The 19,387-nt window shown below is 33.2% G+C and overlaps 1 protein-coding gene across 1 annotated transcript; it reads left to right on the plus strand.

The window, feature by feature from the left end:
• Positions 1-864: 864 nt before the first annotated feature.
• LOC145617425 (uncharacterized) lies at positions 865-15,364 on the plus strand. Its single transcript, XM_081672126.1, has 6 exons — positions 865-1,974; positions 5,457-5,917; positions 8,114-8,732; positions 10,874-11,328; positions 12,791-13,744; positions 15,071-15,364. The coding sequence occupies exons 1-5, from the start codon at positions 1,215-1,217 to the stop codon at positions 13,409-13,411; spliced, it is 2,916 nt and encodes a 971-aa protein (XP_081528252.1). The 5' UTR covers positions 865-1,214; the 3' UTR covers positions 13,412-13,744; positions 15,071-15,364.
• Positions 15,365-19,387: the final 4,023 nt, after the last annotated feature.

Genomic DNA, 19,387 nt, shown 5'->3' on the forward strand with positions numbered 1-19,387 from the left:
CAACTTTACTCAACTTCAATTGTAGAGCCCACAATAATGAAAAAAATTGATTTATTCACGAAATTGCCCCAATGAAAAACAAATTTCGTTTCTTAATATGAAAAACAGGGAATTTTTCCATTACGCCCTATCGTTTTGAAAGTTACACATTATAACCCTCATGTTTAATTAATAGCCATATGGTGACTTTATTGTTACCCCATCATTAACAAGTTTCGTTACGTCATTAATCACCGTTAGTGGGGCCCGATCTCCACTAATTATTTTGTTCTTGTTAGAAAATATTTCGTCATAGGTTTTGGGAGCCATTTTATCCATTAAGGATCCAACTTGAAATCATATTTGACAAAAAAATAACGTAAATGTCTCGTTTTGCGTATTAAAAGATGTTTCAAATGCAAATCGTACATTTCTTAATACGCAAATTAAAACAAGACATTTACGTTTTTTTTTTTTTGGAAAAACTTAACTCAATTTGGACTCTTAAGGGCCAAAACGGCCCCAAAACTTTAAGCGAAACATTTTTTACCACTTAAATCGATAAAAAAAATATTAATTAGTGAAGAGTGGACTCTACTAACGATGATTAAAACAACATAACGAAATTTGTTAACGGTGAGATAACAGCAAGGTCACCGTATGGTTACTAATTATATCTGAGGGTTACAATGTGTAATATTTTAAAAGATGGGACACAGCCTAGAGAATGCAAAATTATATAATGTAGAATTTCCCTAATAAAAAATAATAATAAAAAAAATGTTAATGCAGGGTTAAAATAGACACGTCTCATAATTTCTTCCATTTTGTGCCAAAGTTAAAAGCTTAACGAAAAGAAATTAAGAAATTTTATGACCATAAGTTTACATAAAATTGAAAGTAAATCTTACTCATTACAATACCCAGAAAAAAAACAGAAATAAATCTAACTCATCACGTAAGGAATATGAGCAAGCTAAGAAATCCAACTAGTATGTAGTAAAGTAAGGTATATTAATTCAAAAAAAAAAAAAGCAAAGTATATTATACGAATTATATAATAAGGAGAACCCAATTAAGAATGCTAGTCAACCAAAATTCAAAACTCAAATTCTATTAAAAAAAAAAAAAAACTGATCATCATTCTATCAGCAATTGATTTAGTTCATTTTTATTTTTATTTAAAAAAAAAAAAAAAAAAAAAAAGGGAGAGAGAGAGGGGAAATTGGCGAGACATGGAGGGAATGGATGAAAAGCTTGTTAATGCCGTCAAAAATGGCGACTTGGTAAGCTTCGTCCAGGAAGAACGACACAATGAATTAGAAAGTGGGAGAAGTGAAGAGTATTTTCTGAGTCAAACTGAAGATTCTAAAGAAAATATCCTTCACTTAGCAATCAAATATAAGCAATATAAATTCACAGAAAAAGTTTTAAAAAGCGAGGACTTATTGCCAAGAGCAGTAACTGATGAGCTGATTAAGCAGCAGGACTATTACGGAGAAACCCCTCTTCATGAAGCGGTAAGGGAGGGATACATCGAGTTTTTCAACTTGCTCTTTGAATACCAACAGGAGGCTACGGTGTTGACGCCGGTGAGGATGGCCTTGAGTATGCAGAACAATGCAGGGAACACGCCCTTGCATTATGCGTTTATCGAAGGCGAGAATGAGATAGCTACATTATTGGTGAAGCACTATCCTGACCTCGCTCACGGTGTAAAGAACAATGATGGAAACACCCCTCTTCATCTTGCAGCAGGGGCGGGCAACACCGAGTGTTTTAAGCTGCTCCTTGAATATGATCTTAAGCAGGCAGAGGTCACAAATAGAGATGGCAACACGCCGTTACATGTTGCATTTCTCAACTCCAGCCATGACATTGTAACATTGTTGTTCGAACGATTTCCTGACCTAGTTCCTGACCTAGTTCGTGTAACCAACAATATGAAGGAGACGCCTCTTCATCTTGCAGTCGAACAGTACCGACAAATCATTAGTAAGTTTTTTTTTTTTTTTGGATAACCATTAGTAAGTAACTAAGTAACTTCAAATAGTTAAATTAGAGAATATATATAATGACTTGCTAGTCATTATATTTTTTAATCTACACTATTTATATAAAATACAACGTAATTAATTAATGATTTAAAAACAACTTTTGCAATACAAATAGATTGATTAATAAAATATCTATAATCAACCCACCTACAGATTTGTGCAATTCTCAAATTTACACTATAACATAAAAATTTATTTTATTTTTCTTACACAAATTGGTGACCTTTATTATTAGTTTCAAATATACTAAAATTTGTTATATATCCGGGTGTAGCATATACCCAACTAACCTAAGGTTAGTTTTTGCTATTCATTTGATAATAAAATAAAAACAATCATCAAAATGAAAACAAATACTCATGGGTGCACGGTACAATCGGGTGTATATAACAATTTCTCTCAAAATACAACTGTTTATAGTTAGTTTTATGTTACATAGCGTGGTAAATCAATAATATAGATTGTCAATTTGTATTTGTCTCAACCTCCATAGATGATACTTGATTGTTGGGAAAAAAAATATACTTCGTATGAGCTAATGATTTAATATAGCAGAAGATGAAATAAACTTGATTATTTGGTACGAAAGTTTCATTGTGACGATGAAATTAAATACGTTTTTTGACTTTTTGGTGATCAATTTTACTCTCTTTAAATTATTTTTTTAAAATTCATTTTAAGGTTTTATTTATTTATATATATATATATATATATATATATATATATATATATATATATATATATATATATATATATATATATATATATATATATATATATATATATATATTATTGTCAAGCTTAAAATTAAAGGGTTTTAGATTTGGAATTATTATGGTAGACAATTTTACACAAGTCATTTAAAAGCCATCCCTTAAATTAATCACAAGTAAAATTATTATATCAATCACCTTACACGTACTTGACATCATTACAAGTGAAAGGGGAAATGAGAATCCAAATAGGAATGAGAAATGGAAGGGAATTAGGCAGGGAATGAAGGTAAAGGGTGGGCAGAAAGACTTGCGTGGACCTGGTCCACAATAATATTATTGTGGACCCGGATTTATACACACGCAACTGACATTATATTGAACATAGTGACCCTTATTTTTAACATAGTAACCTTATTTTTAGCATAGTAACCTTTATTAAAACTAGTATAACCTTAATATTATTGTGAAGTTGAAGTACGGCGTATGACCCTAAATTTAACATGGTGATCTTTATTATTTATATTGACCACTATATAAAATATTTCATTGAAAAATTAACCTTTTATAGCGTATATATTATTAAAATGACTTTTATTTCAACATAGTGACCTTATTTTTATTATAGTGACCTTTTTTTTATTAATAAACAACCATAGTTTCTCTAATGTTAGTGGTCCACAATAAATTAGTGTGAACCAGGTCTATTTAAGAATTTATGGTGGGCCCAAGATGACGACATGCAGTAGTTGGGAGGCAAGAAGGTGGTAACTTTTGATTTTTTGAAAAGAGAAGGTGGTAATTTAAAGAGAAGGTGGTAATTTTCAAAAAAAAAATAAAAAAATAAAAAAAATATAGAAGGTGGTAATTGCTAAAATGGACATAATAGAAGGGAAAAAATTGCCCGGAATAATCCCACCTTTTGCCCGTCCGCTGAAAATAATCCCACCTTTCGATTATTTTTTAATAATCCCACCTTTACCCCCCGATCTTTTTTAATGGTCCCATTTTACCTGGAACCGATTTAGTAGGGTTTTTTTTTTTTTTGAAGTGACTTGATTGGCCAAAAATTAAAAGTAAAAAAAAAAAAAAAAAAAAAAAAAAAAAAAAAAAAACAAAAACAAAAACCACCAGTCACCCCAATTCAGCCACCACCGTTCCCACCACCACCCAAACTCAAAGGCTATATATAACCACCATCCCACCCATGCCTGAAACCACCGCCACCTAGAAGCCGCCGCGCTGACGACCCCACCCAGCCAACCCAACCACAGATCGACCCCCAATAATTCAAGACCACAAGACCCACCAAACCAAACCCGACGGACTGGGTTGGCTGGAATTCGGGAATCGGGGCAAGGATTTAATGGGAGTTTGTGTTTTTTAATGGGGGATGGGGGTGGTTGCGAGGCCGGAATAGGTGATGGGAGGTTTGGGGTTTGCCGATTTCGACGGTGGATCTGGAGATAGGGTGTCATTTTGGGTGGTCGGGGAAGGAGGTGGTTTACTGGTATAGGTGGGTTGGGTGGTCGGGGAAGGAGGTGGTTTAGGTGTGTTGGGTGGTCAGGGAAGGAGCGGATTAGGTGGTCAGGGAAGGAGGTGGTCGGGGTTGGTCGTTAGGGAGGTTGTCGTGCCGTGGTCGGGGTTGGTTGTTAGGGAGGTCGCTGCTCCGGGATCGGTGGTTGGGAGGTGGTTTTGGCTGGTGGTGGCTTTAATTTTAATTAATTGTTTTTTTTTAACTTTTTTTTTAAAAAAAAAAATTATTTTATTATTTAGACTAATCAGGTGCCAACACTTGTCAAGTAACTTGCTGCAGCAAGTTAAGTGACCGATTGGGACCATTAAAAAAGATCGGGGGGTAAAGGTGGGATTATTAAAAAATAATCGAAATGTGGGATTATTTTCAGCGGACGGGCCAAAGGTGGGATTATTGCGGGCAATTTTTCCTAATAGAAGATGGTAATTGTCAAAATTTTCAAAAAAATATAGAGATAATGATTCAATATAGAAGAACATGATGAAATAAAATTGAGGAGTGCTTAAAATTGAAGGGTTTTAGATTTGGAATTATTATGGTAACTACAATTTTACAATAGTCATTGAAAAGTCATCCCTCAATTACAAATTCACTTGGTAAACTTATATCACCTTATTCTTGATTATCATTATATTAATTATGTGTATTATGATATGATACGGAGGGAGGACTTAGCTACTTTTCTACATTTGTAATTAAACAAAACCAAAAATTTGGGCTTGTTTGGCATTGTTTTTTGTTTTCAATTTCCAGTTTTTTTGAAAACAAAAAACCAAAAACAGGAAACAAGAAAAAGGTAGGTGTTTCCACTTTTCTGTTGTCAGTTTTCATAATTATCATGGTTTTAATAAGTGTGACTAATTTTTGATTCATTATGTGACATATATCATATGATTTTAAAAAACAAAAAGCCAAAAAACACAAAACCATAGTGATGCCAAACGAACTCTTAATAAACTTTTCAGTTTGAAGTTCAATGTACTTAGCTATTTCATAAGGTAATGCGCAATTCGTGTCATGTTAATCAAACAACCAAGTACTATGTATGCTTCAATTTGTAGAAAGATTCCATGAACTTCTTTTGATGGATTATCTAAGATTTATAATAGATGATCTAGAATATGTAGATTATTATCTGATCTGTATAATTTAATGTTGTTGAATCATTAGATTTACCAATCAACAAGAGAAAAGCTCTAGGTTCAACATACTTTGGCATGATAAAATTAATGATGGAGAAACAGAGTTGTGTAGCATGTTGGCAAGATGCAAAAGGAATGACTCCTCTACATATGGCAGCAACAATCACCTCAACTTACAGTCTACAAATCATTAGAGTCATAATTAATCAGTGTCCGAAATCAGTGGAGGTGCGTGATAATTCAAGCAAGACCATCTTGCACCATTTGAAAACTATACCGAGCTACAAAGAAGCCAAAGACTTGCTTGGTGTTCCAGAAATATTTGGCCTAATAAATCATCAAGACGAACAAGGAAACACGCCATTACATTTGGCTACAATGAATTTGAACCATAACTTGGTGCGAGCTCTGTTATACTTCTCAGCGGAACAAAGCATTGAAAACAATGATGGAATCCCCGCTGGAGCTTTGATTCAAGAACAATTGGAGGTAGGTATTGAACTATCATTTTTTTTTAATGTGATCGTTAGTTTTCATGTCATTTTTATCTGTGTTTTACATTATAAGCATTTAGCAATAATTGTTTGTCATTTTTTTTTTTTGGATTATTTTCTTGTTTTAGTAACAACAACTAATATATTTTATTTGAATTTTATTACCACTTATTATTTGTTAAAATATTAAAATTTTCCCACCAGATTGCCCAATCTCCCAAGTATAACTTCATTGTTTGTTTTCTACATCGATTATGATCATGTTCCATTGCATTTTTTTTCAACAAACATTAAAATTGGGTTAGTGAAAAACATTTGGTTGTTGATTCAAAATAGTCCAAACTTGCACAAAGATAATAAAATCATTAAACATGTATCAATATAATTTGTTGTTCTTCTTAAAGGGTTTATCTCAAATTTGCGAAAGTTTTTCAAATTGATATAATTTTCTAGATAAGCATTATTTACATTGATTAAATGCATATTGAACTAATATGTATGCTTAATTTATGATTAATATCATAATTTAGAAAAATGATTGACTTTAACAAAACCCCTAAATACATATGAACCGTAGCTTACTTTTCATAACAACAATTAAGCACTACTTTTGAACAATGATATCAATAGTGGTACTAATTAAAGACATAATACATGAAATTGATGCAAATTAGTCCTTATCTTGTAAATTAATCACTAAATAACAAATTCCCAATTTCATTTAAAACCCTTACACCATCCCAAATTTCATAAATTGGATTTTCAATAAAGAAATCAAACACCATAGGGTAGATAAACGAAAAAATTAAGTAAATTTGTCAATGGGCCTACAATGATGTTATATAGGAGGCTTTGGGCAATCTAGTGAGAAAATTAATGTTTTTGAAAATAATATGTGGTAGAATTCAAGGGACAAAAAATTATTGATGGTTATTACTAAAACGAGAAGACTAGTAAGTGGTTATTTTTTTAAAAAAAAATAAAATAAAATCCCTTCTTGTTGCTTATTTCGCTTTATTATCTTTGGCTAATGTTTCTATGTCTCTCCTTAAGACATAAGACCCCATTTATTTATTGCTATTCTTACATGCATATTGCTAATCCCTTCCAAATTGTGACTAAAAGAGAATGGTAAAGATAGTTTTTTCTTAACGACCATTATTGATACTAAAAATAGAACTAAAATAAGGTGTTTACCCTTGTGATGCCAATTCCTGCTGCCCATGATGAACATTTTGACAATTACATATTTATTTATATAATTTACTTTCTCCGTTTCGTATTAATCGTAACACTAGGGTGTTCACAAAATTAAAAAAAAAATTAAGGTGGGACTCAAAAGAGGATTTTTTTTTATATAATATAAAGTATTGTTAGTAGGAAGCGAGAGTAATAATAATAGTAATAAAAAAAAGTAGTGTAATGCCTTGTTCACTTCACCTTAAAAAATTGAAAATTTTGACAATTACCACCTAATATTCTTTCCATTTAGCAATTAACACCTGCTATTATTTTTTTTTTGAAAATTACCACCTACTCTTTTATGAAACATCAAAAATTCTCACCTACTTGCCTCTTCATTAACTACCTTATGACGTCATGTGGGCCCCACCTTTTATCTTCCCTCTTCTTTTCCCTCCCTTTTCTCAGGTCTCACTCGATTTTCATGTCCCCTAACACATTTTTTGAGCAAAAAAATAAATTAGGACCCAACTAGGTGGTTATTTTTAGAGCGAAAAAATAAATTGAGCGAAAAATAAAAAATAAATTGTAGTATTTTCGACTTATAAGATTGAATTTTTTAAGTACTTTGGTTTTGTAGTATTCGTAGTATGGATTTTGTGTCTTTTTTTGAATTGAAATCAATTTGATGAAATATAATTTGTTTTTATATGATTTTTGGATTGAAATTAATTATGAACAAAATTTGGGAAAAAATATTGTAGTTTCACAAGTGAACAATAATTGATGGTGACTCGCCATCTCAAAAATCCTGAATCTGCCACTGTTTGCTAATGTTTGAATTCAAAATATAAACTTTTTATGGACACATAATCAATTGTATTGTATTTTTATAAAAAAAAAAAATAAAAATAATAAAAAAATATTAAAGGCTACGAAAATTGCATAACATGCATTACACGAATTATATTTTATATATTGATGACGTGTATTCAATGTAATGATGTAGGTGATCATGGAGAAAAAACCTATGACAATGGAGGTATGTGAAGCTACAGAAAGGGCGGATGTAACCTTTTTAAAAGAAAGATTACATCAATTTGGAATGATTTTTCTATTCCCGCGAGATTCCAAGAGGAGGAATGTCCTTCATAAATTAATGCAGATGAACAGCAGAACTGCTATATCACATACTGATTTTGTTGATTTCATCCAACAAGTTCTTGAATGCTTTCCAGAATTAATTTGCCAAGTAGACCATAATGGAGACACGCCACTTCATATCCTTATGCAAAATTCCCCTGACACTATGATTCGTCTTGATTCCGAGTGCTACTATGATAAAGTGATGCCATTGTCAGATTCATCCTTTGTGCAGGATTTATTACATCTATTTTGTTCGTATTCTAATAGAGCTCAAGAAGAGGCTAGTGTGAAAGGAGATCATTATGACCTGCCATGGTTGGTGCAAAACGCAGTAGGCAATACGCCCATTCATGAAGCACTCAGAGTAAATCATGGCAAGGAAGTGGTGGAAAGACTTATAGAGTTGGATATTGAAATCACTGCTAAATTGATGAACAATCTCAATGAAACTCCTCTTCATCTCTTAGTTGAACATCCCAGGGGTAAGTCACTGCGGCTGAATGTCAATAACTGAACTCATCATAAACTTATAATTCATATTAGCTCGATCTTATCAAATTTCTGACCTCATTAGAATTAGCTACTACTTAACAAATGTCCGGTTCACTTCACTTTATTTTTGTTGAATTAAAATTATTTTTGCTAAATTAAAATTATTTTTGTTAAAATGAAAATATTTTTACAGATTTCTTTTCTACTACTCCCTTTTTACAGTTTCCATTTGGAATCTTAACATTATTTATAATATAAGATAATCTTCTAAATTACTCTTACTATATAAGATATAACATAGTCATGTTGGGTCTTATTTGATTCGTATCGGTAAAATAGATTATCAATATCCAATTGTTATATTTTTTAATAGTAAGCAACTAACGATATTTATGGTTAAAGTGTTGCATTGACAAATGCGCAAGTCCAAATGGGAATTAGGGGTGGAGGAAGTATATTTCTTTTGTAAACTTACAGATTTAAACTGAATTGAAACTATATTTATTGAATTGAAATTATTTTTACTGAGCATTTTTTTTTTTTATAAATAAAAGGTAAAGTGAATAGGGACTAAGTGAAATAAAAAGGGAAGTATTATGATAAAAAGGCTAGAAAAATTAGTGTTTGTTTAAGGGGAAAGATGGAGATTGAATGGGATGAGGATGGCCTGGGGATATAGCAACCCTCCTATCTTACAATTAATACCCCAAAGTTGCACATAACTTTTGATGGATGTAGTAAATTCTTTGTCATATTCTCTTCACCTTACACTTTGTATTATTTACTAAATTATTTTTATTGATCTGATTCCCTATTATAAATTTTTTAATTTAAGTTAATAATTTGTTGAATTGAAAGTAAGTTTACTCCATTATAATAATTTTAAATGTACTAAACTTATTTCTACGGAGTACTAAATTATATTAATTTAATGAAATTTTTTTTTTTTTTTTTTAAAGTAAAGAGGATAGGGGATAATTCTTAACTTTTGTTTTTTGTAATTTCACTTATTAATGTTTCACTTTTGTATACATCAATTATTGCATGACTTTGTGGTTAAGACTTTCATTTATAATTATGAAGTCACATGCTCAATTTTGGTACATGTCTTAATATTTACGAAGTATTTTTTTTAATTTTTATCCCAGCTAGCCTATATAACACACAAGATATGTTAATTTTTACTACGTTATTTATTACTCCCTTCATCTCTAAATTACATTTCCACTTCTAGCATTTATTCCTCACATAATAAAGAGGAGTATGAACGTAATTTAGGGACGAAGTAAGTATTCCATTTATAATCATGGAGTAGTAAGTTTTATAAATTAATAAATAATCTTTTTGATTAGGCCATTCTTGGTAAATAAATAAGTTAATTAAATGGGTCAAATGTACCACCTCTTTTTCTTTTTCTTTTTTTTTGTTGTCATATTTTGAAACTATCAATACTCCCTTCAATTATTAAGTTGTTCTCAATTGTTATATTTCACAAAAACTTTGAGTGTGAATTGAAACTATATATCTCCTCAATAATTTTAATATTTTGTTACATGCATCATTCTTTATTTTACAATTTTTTTTGTACATTATAATTATTTCAGTCACTGTTATTTTTATTGGGACATGTTCTCTTCAAGTGAAATAAGGTAATCTGGTCTACATAATTGTAATATCTGATTATCTGGTTAGGTTTGGTTTGAATGTTTTTGGTCTGGTTTCGTCTGAATCTATCTGATCTAGTCTGTATTTTACGATTTTTTTGTACATTATAATTATTTCAGTCACTGACATTTTTATTAGGACATGTTCTCTTCAAATGAAATAAGGCAATCTGGTCTAAATAATTGTAATATCTGGTTAGGGTTGGTCTGAATGTTTTTGGTCTGGTTTCGTTTGAATCTATCTGATCTAGTCTGATTTGATTTTTTTTTTTTCTTGTTATTATCTAATATCATTTGCAATTTTTCTATTTTGATCTGAATATTGATTATCCAGTCTGATTAATTTTGGTTTGAATTGAACAAAAATTTGAATTAAATATCTCCAATGATAAGTTGAAATGTAAAAAGTACGGAGTATATAATAAGTTTGATATTATTTGTTGCTCTCTGAACAAACACGCTTGCAGAAGAAGAGATGGTAAGCGTCATAGAAGGATTGGTGGTAGCAAATGAGGAAGTGGTCTATACATATGACAAATTTGGTCAAACACCAATATTAAGGGCAGCTCAGCATGGTAAAGTGATTTTAATTTCAAAATTGTACATGTATGACCAATCAACTGCATATGTGGGAGATGAAAAATACGGACAGACAATGTGGCACCTATTACTGAAAACTTTACCATACAATACTGAGTACCTTCTCAAAAACCATTTAGAGTTAAGACGTGGTCTTATATTTAAAGACTACAACGGACAAACGCCATTGCATCTGGCAATTGAAGGTAGACACTTTGAGCATGCAATTAACTTTCTTCGAGATGCAGACACGGAAGAAATGAGGAAGCTTTTAGAAAGCAAGAATGTTGCTGGTATAACTCCTAGCGATTTAATAAGATCCTCACAAGAGTTTCCTAACGAGGTAAGTTCTAAACCATTAATTAATTTTGTTATGTATTCAATCTACACGAATGTATTGTAGACTCAATAATTTGACACTCACACTCCTTCTGTCCCCAAAATAGTTACAGTCAAACATTATACATACTACGTATGTCGATGCACTAATATTACCTTATTTATCAATCAATCATACTCTATACACTAAAAGACACACCAATAATGACACGTGTCAATTTCTGATGTGTTAATATTACCTTATATTTTTTTTAATTTTTTTTTAAAAAAAATGAATTTTTGACTTTTACCACAAAAAAAAAAAAAAAAAAAATCATATTTTTACCACCTAACATCAAGAAAAACCGTTAAATCTAACGGTTTTAAAAAAATTTCTTCGAATTTTGGTGCACAAAACACGTTCTTCGTATATTTAGGAGGGCATTTTGTTCTTTGGGTCCAATTTGAGGTCAAAATTAACCAAAAAAATGATCGAAAATGTCTCGTTTGTGTGTTTCAAGCAAATTGAGATATTTTTCAACACGCAAAACGAGGCATTTGCGATCATTTTTTGTCAATTTTGATCTTAAATTGGTTCTATATAACCAAAATGCCCCCAAAACCCCTAAAGATCATGTGTTGGACACGAAAATCGCAGAATTATAAAAATTCCGTTAGGTGTTTGACGACCGGTCGGTGGTAAAAAATAATTTTTTATTTTTTATTTGGTAGTAAAATAAAAGTTTTAGAATTTTTGATGATATAAAATAATTTTTTGAATTTTTTTTTTTTTTGGTAAAAGTCAAAAAATCCAATAAAAACAAATTTTATACATAAATAAAAGATTTAAATTAATTCAAATCTTTTATTAATAACCGTGCATGGCACGGGGTTTAACCTAGTAATATAATATAGTTATCACACCTTTTGAATTATATAATCACTTTTTGAATGATATTACCTACCTTTCAAATGTTTTGATCATTTTTCGAATGTATAATAATTTCCTTTTAATTTCGAGTAAATTTTCGAAAAAAATTGCTCAGATTTTTTGCCTACTTTTATTTTATTAATTGTGTAGTGGAAGCTACTATTAAAATTGCAAGTATCAAATTAAATCAACATATTTCATACTTTTATTATTTCCCGACTAATTTATGATTATACGGAGTAGAGTAATACTTCTCAATCAATACTCTATAACTATATATATATATATATAACTAAATATCACCGTGCATGGCACAGATCTAACCTAGTTAGCTTTTGATTTCGAGCTTTTCGGGTCATAATATATATAAAGGAGAAAATTAAATTAATTTGGGAAGATAGTTTGTAATTGAATCTAAAAGGTGAATTTTTTACAATATATGGTCAGGTGCACAATAAGTAATGGTGCACTCTGTCTATTCTAAAATGTTAATAATTTCACCATTCTTCATCCTCGACCTTAACTAAAACATACATATATACCTTTTGGTACACAGCTTCAAGAATTGCTGAAAAACCATTTATTAGTGGTGGGTATTCGAAGTGTTTGGGATGTTCCTACATCACAGATTCAAGAATACGCAAACACAATGGGTGTTGTAGCAGCTCTCATAACGACAATAACGTTCACAGCAGCATTCACCGTTCCTGGTGGAAATATCGAAGGTAACAAAGGGTTTCCAGCTCTGATAAGAGAGGCAGCATTTCAAGCCTTTATGATCTCGAACATATTGGCAATGTGCTTGTCAACGATGGTCTTATTTTGCTTGCTTTGGGTCATCGCTACAACAGATAAAAGCAAGTCAGTAGTGTTAATGGATTTCAGCCTGTTATTACTACTATTATCATTATACGCTACTCTGTTCGCTTTCATGATGGGAGTGTATGTTACAACCATCCACACCAAACCCTGGATTGCCGTCATTACTTTAGTTCTGTGCTCTTTGTTAATGCTGCTCATGCACAAAAACCTCGTCATGGACTATTTGGTTCCTGCTGTTGGAAAAGGATTTGGTCCGGTAGATTGGATATTGAAGAAAGTTCTATGGGAATTGAACAGAGTTCTATGGGAATTGAAGGATGTTTATTGGAAGTTCAAGAGACTAGTATCTTACTAATTGTGTACAGCTAGTTTATTTATGTAATTAATGTGCTTAGTTGGCTCTCCACTTAATAGGCTGTATAAATACTTCTATCTGAAATATCAAAGGTTAGAGGAATTTTACAATTCATTCCCAATTTTATCATGGTATCACAGCTCTAGGGTTTGAGATCCAATTTTTTTTTCCCTCAATATTTTTATTTTCTCAATTGACCTATCCAATTTGTTTATTTTCTTTTCTTGGCTTCAACCAAGTGGTGCATCATCATGGTCGGAGGCGAGACAAATTTGAAGACTCCAATGCTCATTCATGACCCATCATCAATTTTCTATCTCCATCCTTCTGAAGGTACAGGTATGTCAATTACCAAGTATGTTTTAAATGGAGATAATTATGATGTGTGGGCTTTGGCTGTCATGAATGGTTTAGAGGGTAAGAATAAACAAGGTTTTATTAATGGTGAAATTGCTAAACCAACCGATGAACAATCCCCTGAATTTATGGCTTGGCGATCAAATAACTCAACTATATGTGGCTGGCTATTTAATTCAATTGATATCTCTATCCAACCTAGTGTAGTTGGTCATAAAATTGCAATTGATATGTGGAATGATATCAAGGAACGTTATGCTATCATGAATGGCCCTCGTATTCATCAATTGAAAATTGAGTATCATACTCTTCGTCAAAAAGGCATGACTGTTGTTAATTACTACAATAAATTTAAGTCTCTTTGGGATGCTTTATATGGTGTTGAAGATATAACATGTGGGTGCAATTGTGCTGCTGCTGCTAAGATTCGACTTCGGGCCGAGCGAGATAAAACTCATGATTTTCTTATGGGTTTAGATGATGATGAATTTCGTAGCATTCGTACTCAGATTTTGGGGATGGATCCTTTTCCGGTGCTCAATCGTGCTTTTTCCTTGGTTACACAAGAGGAGAGACATAAGAATATTATCCGAGGACGGGATGATAAGAATGATATTCTAAGCTTTGCTGTGCAATCTACAACACCTATTGTGGCTACTACTCCACCAAGATTTGCACCTCTGTCACAACCACCTATTGCTCCTCTTACTTGTACCTATTGTGATAAAATCGGTCATGATTACGACCATTGCTATGAGCGTCTTGGTTACCCAACAAGTGGTCGTGGCCGTGGCCGTGGCCGAGGGGGAGGGGGTGGCCGTGGCACAGGGGGAGGTCGAGGGCAGCCAAGAAACAACAATGGTAACACCATGCCAACAGCCAATGCAGCATCATCTTCCAATGTGGCACCCCTCTCTTCATCTCTAGGTTCAAGTTTCACTCCAGACCAAGTACAACGTCTACTCCATTTGATTGATTCACCCTCTGCAACAACTATGAATGGTAAGAAAGCTTTTGATGATGGCATTTGGTTACTAGACAGTGGGGCATCCCACCACATGACAGGGACATTGGATTTTTTTATTTGATTGTATTAAGCTACCTGATCATCAACCTGTTAGCTTACCAAATGGCATGCAGACTAGTGCAATAAAGCAAGGGAGTGTTCGTTTGAGTACTGGATTAGTGCTCAATAATGTCTTATATGTTCCAAATATCAAATGCAACCTTATTTCTGTGGGAAAATTAATACTTGAATCTTCTTGTATTGTGACATTTACTGACAAATTGTGTGTGATTCAGGATTGCAATACGAGGATGTTGATTGGAATGGGTGAGCTTAGAAATGGGGTATATTATTTCAAGACAGTGGCAGAAAAGGCTCATGGTCATGCTACTACTGCTGATACTACGTTGCTACTCCATCAAAGACTTGGACATCCATCTAGTCAAATTATGTCTCTTATTTCTAGTTCAAGTAGGAATAGCAAAATCAAGAAAATTTTGGATTCTTGTGAAATTTGTTATCGAGCAAAACAAACTCGTACTATTTTTCCTATTAGTGATAATCGAAATCAGGAACTTTTTGGTTTGATTCATTGCGATCTTTGGGGTCCATATACAAAATCTTGTTTTTCAGGCTCCCATTATTTTCTTACTATTGTCGATGATAATTCTCGTGCAGTTTGGGTGTATTTATTGAATGACAAAACTGAAGTTCCTAATTGTTTTCGTAGCTTCTTTGCTATGGTGAAAACACAATTTGGGAAAGTGGTAAAAATGGTACGCTCTGATAATGGAACAGAATTTTTGCCTTTAATACCTTTTTTTGATGAGCAGGGCATGCTATTTCAGACCTCATGTGTAGGAACTCCTCAACAGAATGGTCGCGTTGAGAGAAAGCACCGCCACATTTTAGAGGTAGCACGAGCTCTTCGGTTCCAAGCATCTTTACCGATTGAGTTTTGGGGTGAATGTGTGCAGGCTGCAGTCCATCTTATTAATAGAACCCCTACAAAACTTTTAGAAGGTAAGACACCATACGAGTTACTCTTTGGATCGTCTCCTCATTTTGACTTATTAAAAGTTTTTGGGTGTCTTTGCTATGTTCATAATAAGCAACGTCATAAGGACAAATTTGCCTCTCGGAGTCGGAAATGTGTATTTTTGGGTTATCCATTTGGGAAAAAGGGGTGGAAAGTCTATGATTTAGAGACTAAAGAAATGTTCATTTCTAGAGATGTCCGTTTTTTGGAGAATATTTTTCCTTTTTCCCAAGCTCATATAACCCCACTAACTGCTACTAGTGATGATTTGTCATTGAATTGGGATTTTGATCTTAATCATGTGGACAGGGGGAGTACTAATACCAACAATAACCCACCAATTCAATCCACTCAAATGCCACATACACAATCACCCCAATCTGAACCTAGCACCTGCACACCTCAACATTCAACAACTTCCATGGCCACCCCTGTTCTGGAACAGAATACTCCAACTAATGAAGGCCCCATTGTTGATCTGCCTCCTCGCGTGCGACGTCCACCTTCTTGGATGGCTGATTATATATGTCACTCAGTTCAGTCTTCACCCCCCATTTCTACTGCCACAACACCTACTCCTTCAACATCCTCAGGTATGCAATTTCCTATTGCCAATTATGTTCAGTATACAAAATTTTCTACTAATCATCGAAATTTTCTGGCTGCTGTTACTGCTAATGTTGAGCCTACTTCTTATAAAGAGGCAGCCCGTGAGTCTAGATGGCGTAAAGCCATGCAAGATGAAGTTGATGCTTTAGAAAGAAATAGTACATGGGAAGTCACTGATTTGCCTCCGGGAAAGAAACCTATTGGTTGTAAATGGGTATATAAAAGTAAGTTCAAGCCAGATGGCACATTGGAGAGAGACAAAGCTCGACTTGTAGTGCTCGGTAATCATCAAAAGGAAGGGGAGGATTTTAATGACACGTATGCACCTGTAGCAAAAATGGTAAGTGTGCGTACTTTTCTTGCGGTGGCAGTTGCTAAGAAATGGGAAGTGCATCAACTTGATGTAAACAACGCCTTCTTGCACGGTGATCTTAAAGAGGAGGTTTACATGAAATTACCTCCCGGGTTCACTACGACATCTCCAACCAAAGTATGTCGTCTCCGAAAGTCTTTGTATGGTCTTCGCCAATCACCTCGAAATTGGTTTGCAAAATTGACTTCCGCTTTACGTCTCTATGGTTTTCAACAATCTCATGTTGATAACACTCTGTTTACTATTCGAAAGGGGAATGATATTCTCACTGTTTTGGTTTACGTTGATGACATTTTAGTAGCAGGCAACAATTCAGCTTTATGCACATCCTTTAAGCAATATCTTGATGATTGCTTCAAGCTCAAAGACTTGGGTCCTCTTAAATATTTTTTGGGTATTGAATGTGCACGATCTTCAGAAGGAATGTTTTTGTCTCAACGCAAATATACACTTGACATCCTTGCTGAAACAGGTTTGGGATCATGTAAACCAGTTGATACTCCATTACCTCAGAATCACAAGTTGGCTCTTGCTTCAGGTCCTTTGTATCATGACCCTGCCAAATATAGACGTATCATCGGGCGCCTTATTTATCTCACCATCACTCGTCCAGACATCTCTTATTCAGTCCACATACTATCCCAGTTTATGCAATCTCCTCGACAAGAACATTTTGAGGCAGCTATTCGAGTCTTAAGATATCTTAAAGGTCATCCTGGTCAAGGTGTGTTCCTTAGTGCAGATAGTGATTTGCAACTGTATGCTTATTGTGACTCCGATTGGGCGAGTTGCCCTATCTCACGTCGTTCTATTTCGGCCTATTTTCTAATGCTTGGCTCTTCTCCTATTTCTTGGAAGACAAAGAAGCAGGCAACTGTGTCCCGTTCTTCGGCAGAAGCCGAGTATCGTTCTATGGCATTTACTTGTGCTGAAGTCAAGTGGTTGAGGTCTTTCCTTTCATGCTTGGGTGTTTTCCATCGTCAACCAGTTCGTCTGTTTTGTGACAACCAAGCTGCAATCCACATTGCTGCAAATCCTGTTTTTCACGAAAGAACGAAACACATAGAGATTGATTGTCATTTTGTGCGAGAGCTCTTGGTTGCCGGAGTTATTAGTACAGCTTATATACAAACCTCTCTTCAATTAGCTGACATTTTCACTAAGGCACTAGGGACAGACCAATTTTATTTTCTCATGTCCAAGTTGGGAGTTCGTGATCCTCACACTCCCACTTGAGGGGGAGTATAGGAAGTTCAAGAGACTAGTATCTTACTAATTGTGTACAACTAGTTTATTTATGTAATTAATGTGCTTAGTTGGCTCTCCACTTAATAGGCTGTATAAATACTTCTATCTGAAATATCAAAGGTTAGAGGAATTTTACAATTCATTCCCAATTTTATCAATGTTCTCTGGACTCTAAGACAGATAAGTGATTCAACTGAATTAGATGATTGATTAATGATGATCACCATCCATCTGGGCTTAACTTCCTTCTGAATATTTCATCAGCAAGTAACATTATCATCGGTCAACTTTAATGAAATTACTTCTAATCTTACTTTCTTAATGTTTTTATTTATTTGTCGGGAATTTATACAATCATATTCCTTCTTAATATATTTTTATATTTCTTTTGCATTTCCTACCAAAAATAAAAGATAATCCGTATTGTAATATTTTTGTGTGATTTTATTCTATAAAAACTTAAATATTAGAGAAAACATCAAGTTTACTTATTATTCATTACTTAATTTATATATCAATGGTTTCCTTTGTCTCCATTACTCTTCCTACTTAGGGCCTGTTCTCTTACGTTGAAATTCAGTTCAGTTCAGTTCAGCTGAGTTCAGTTCACTTCAGTTCAGTTCAGCTCAGTTCGGTTCAGTTTAGTTCAGCTCCTAATTTCCTTCTCTTATAAAATATTCATTTCAGTTCAGTTCAGTCAGTTCAGCTGAGTTCAGTTCATTTCAATTCAGTTCAGTTCAGTTCAGCTGAGTTCAGTCAATGAGAACAGTATTGTAGTTTATTTGAAATCCAGAATGTGCGAGAGTTAGAAGAAAGTAGGTTTATATTCCTTAATTTTGAAAGGAAATATTTGTATATACAAAGTTATTTATGAACATTACTACTTATTATTTAATAGGTAAAATTGGCCTCAACACTCTAAACTATTGCTTAAGTGCACACAACACCCTATACTTTGCGTAGTAGCTAATAATAAAACACCACAAACTAATGACTTGGGTGCAGGGCGCACCTTTAATGAGTTCACATGCCTCGCACTTATATGAGGTCACATGCCTCGAACACTCGTGGTCAACATCGGAAAAATAGATTCAATGCCGGAAAGTAGCATTAGGTTGTCTTTGATAAAAAAAATTATAATGTGGTATGAAATTGTAAACAAATATTTAAAAGGTTGTTTTAAATAAAGAGAACACTTTAAAAGGTTGTTTCTGTCAAATTTTCCTTTAGATTTTTCTAGTTCTTATTTTATTTTTTTATTGTTGTAATTTAACAAGCGATTTGATTTTTTTTTTTTTTTTTTTTTTTTTTTTTTTTTTTTTGTCATATGTTTACAACTTAATC

Source organism: Chenopodium album, chromosome 26 (genome assembly GCF_948465745.1).
Source record: "Chenopodium album chromosome 26, dcCheAlbu1.1, whole genome shotgun sequence".
Taxonomy (NCBI): domain Eukaryota; kingdom Viridiplantae; phylum Streptophyta; class Magnoliopsida; order Caryophyllales; family Amaranthaceae; genus Chenopodium; species Chenopodium album.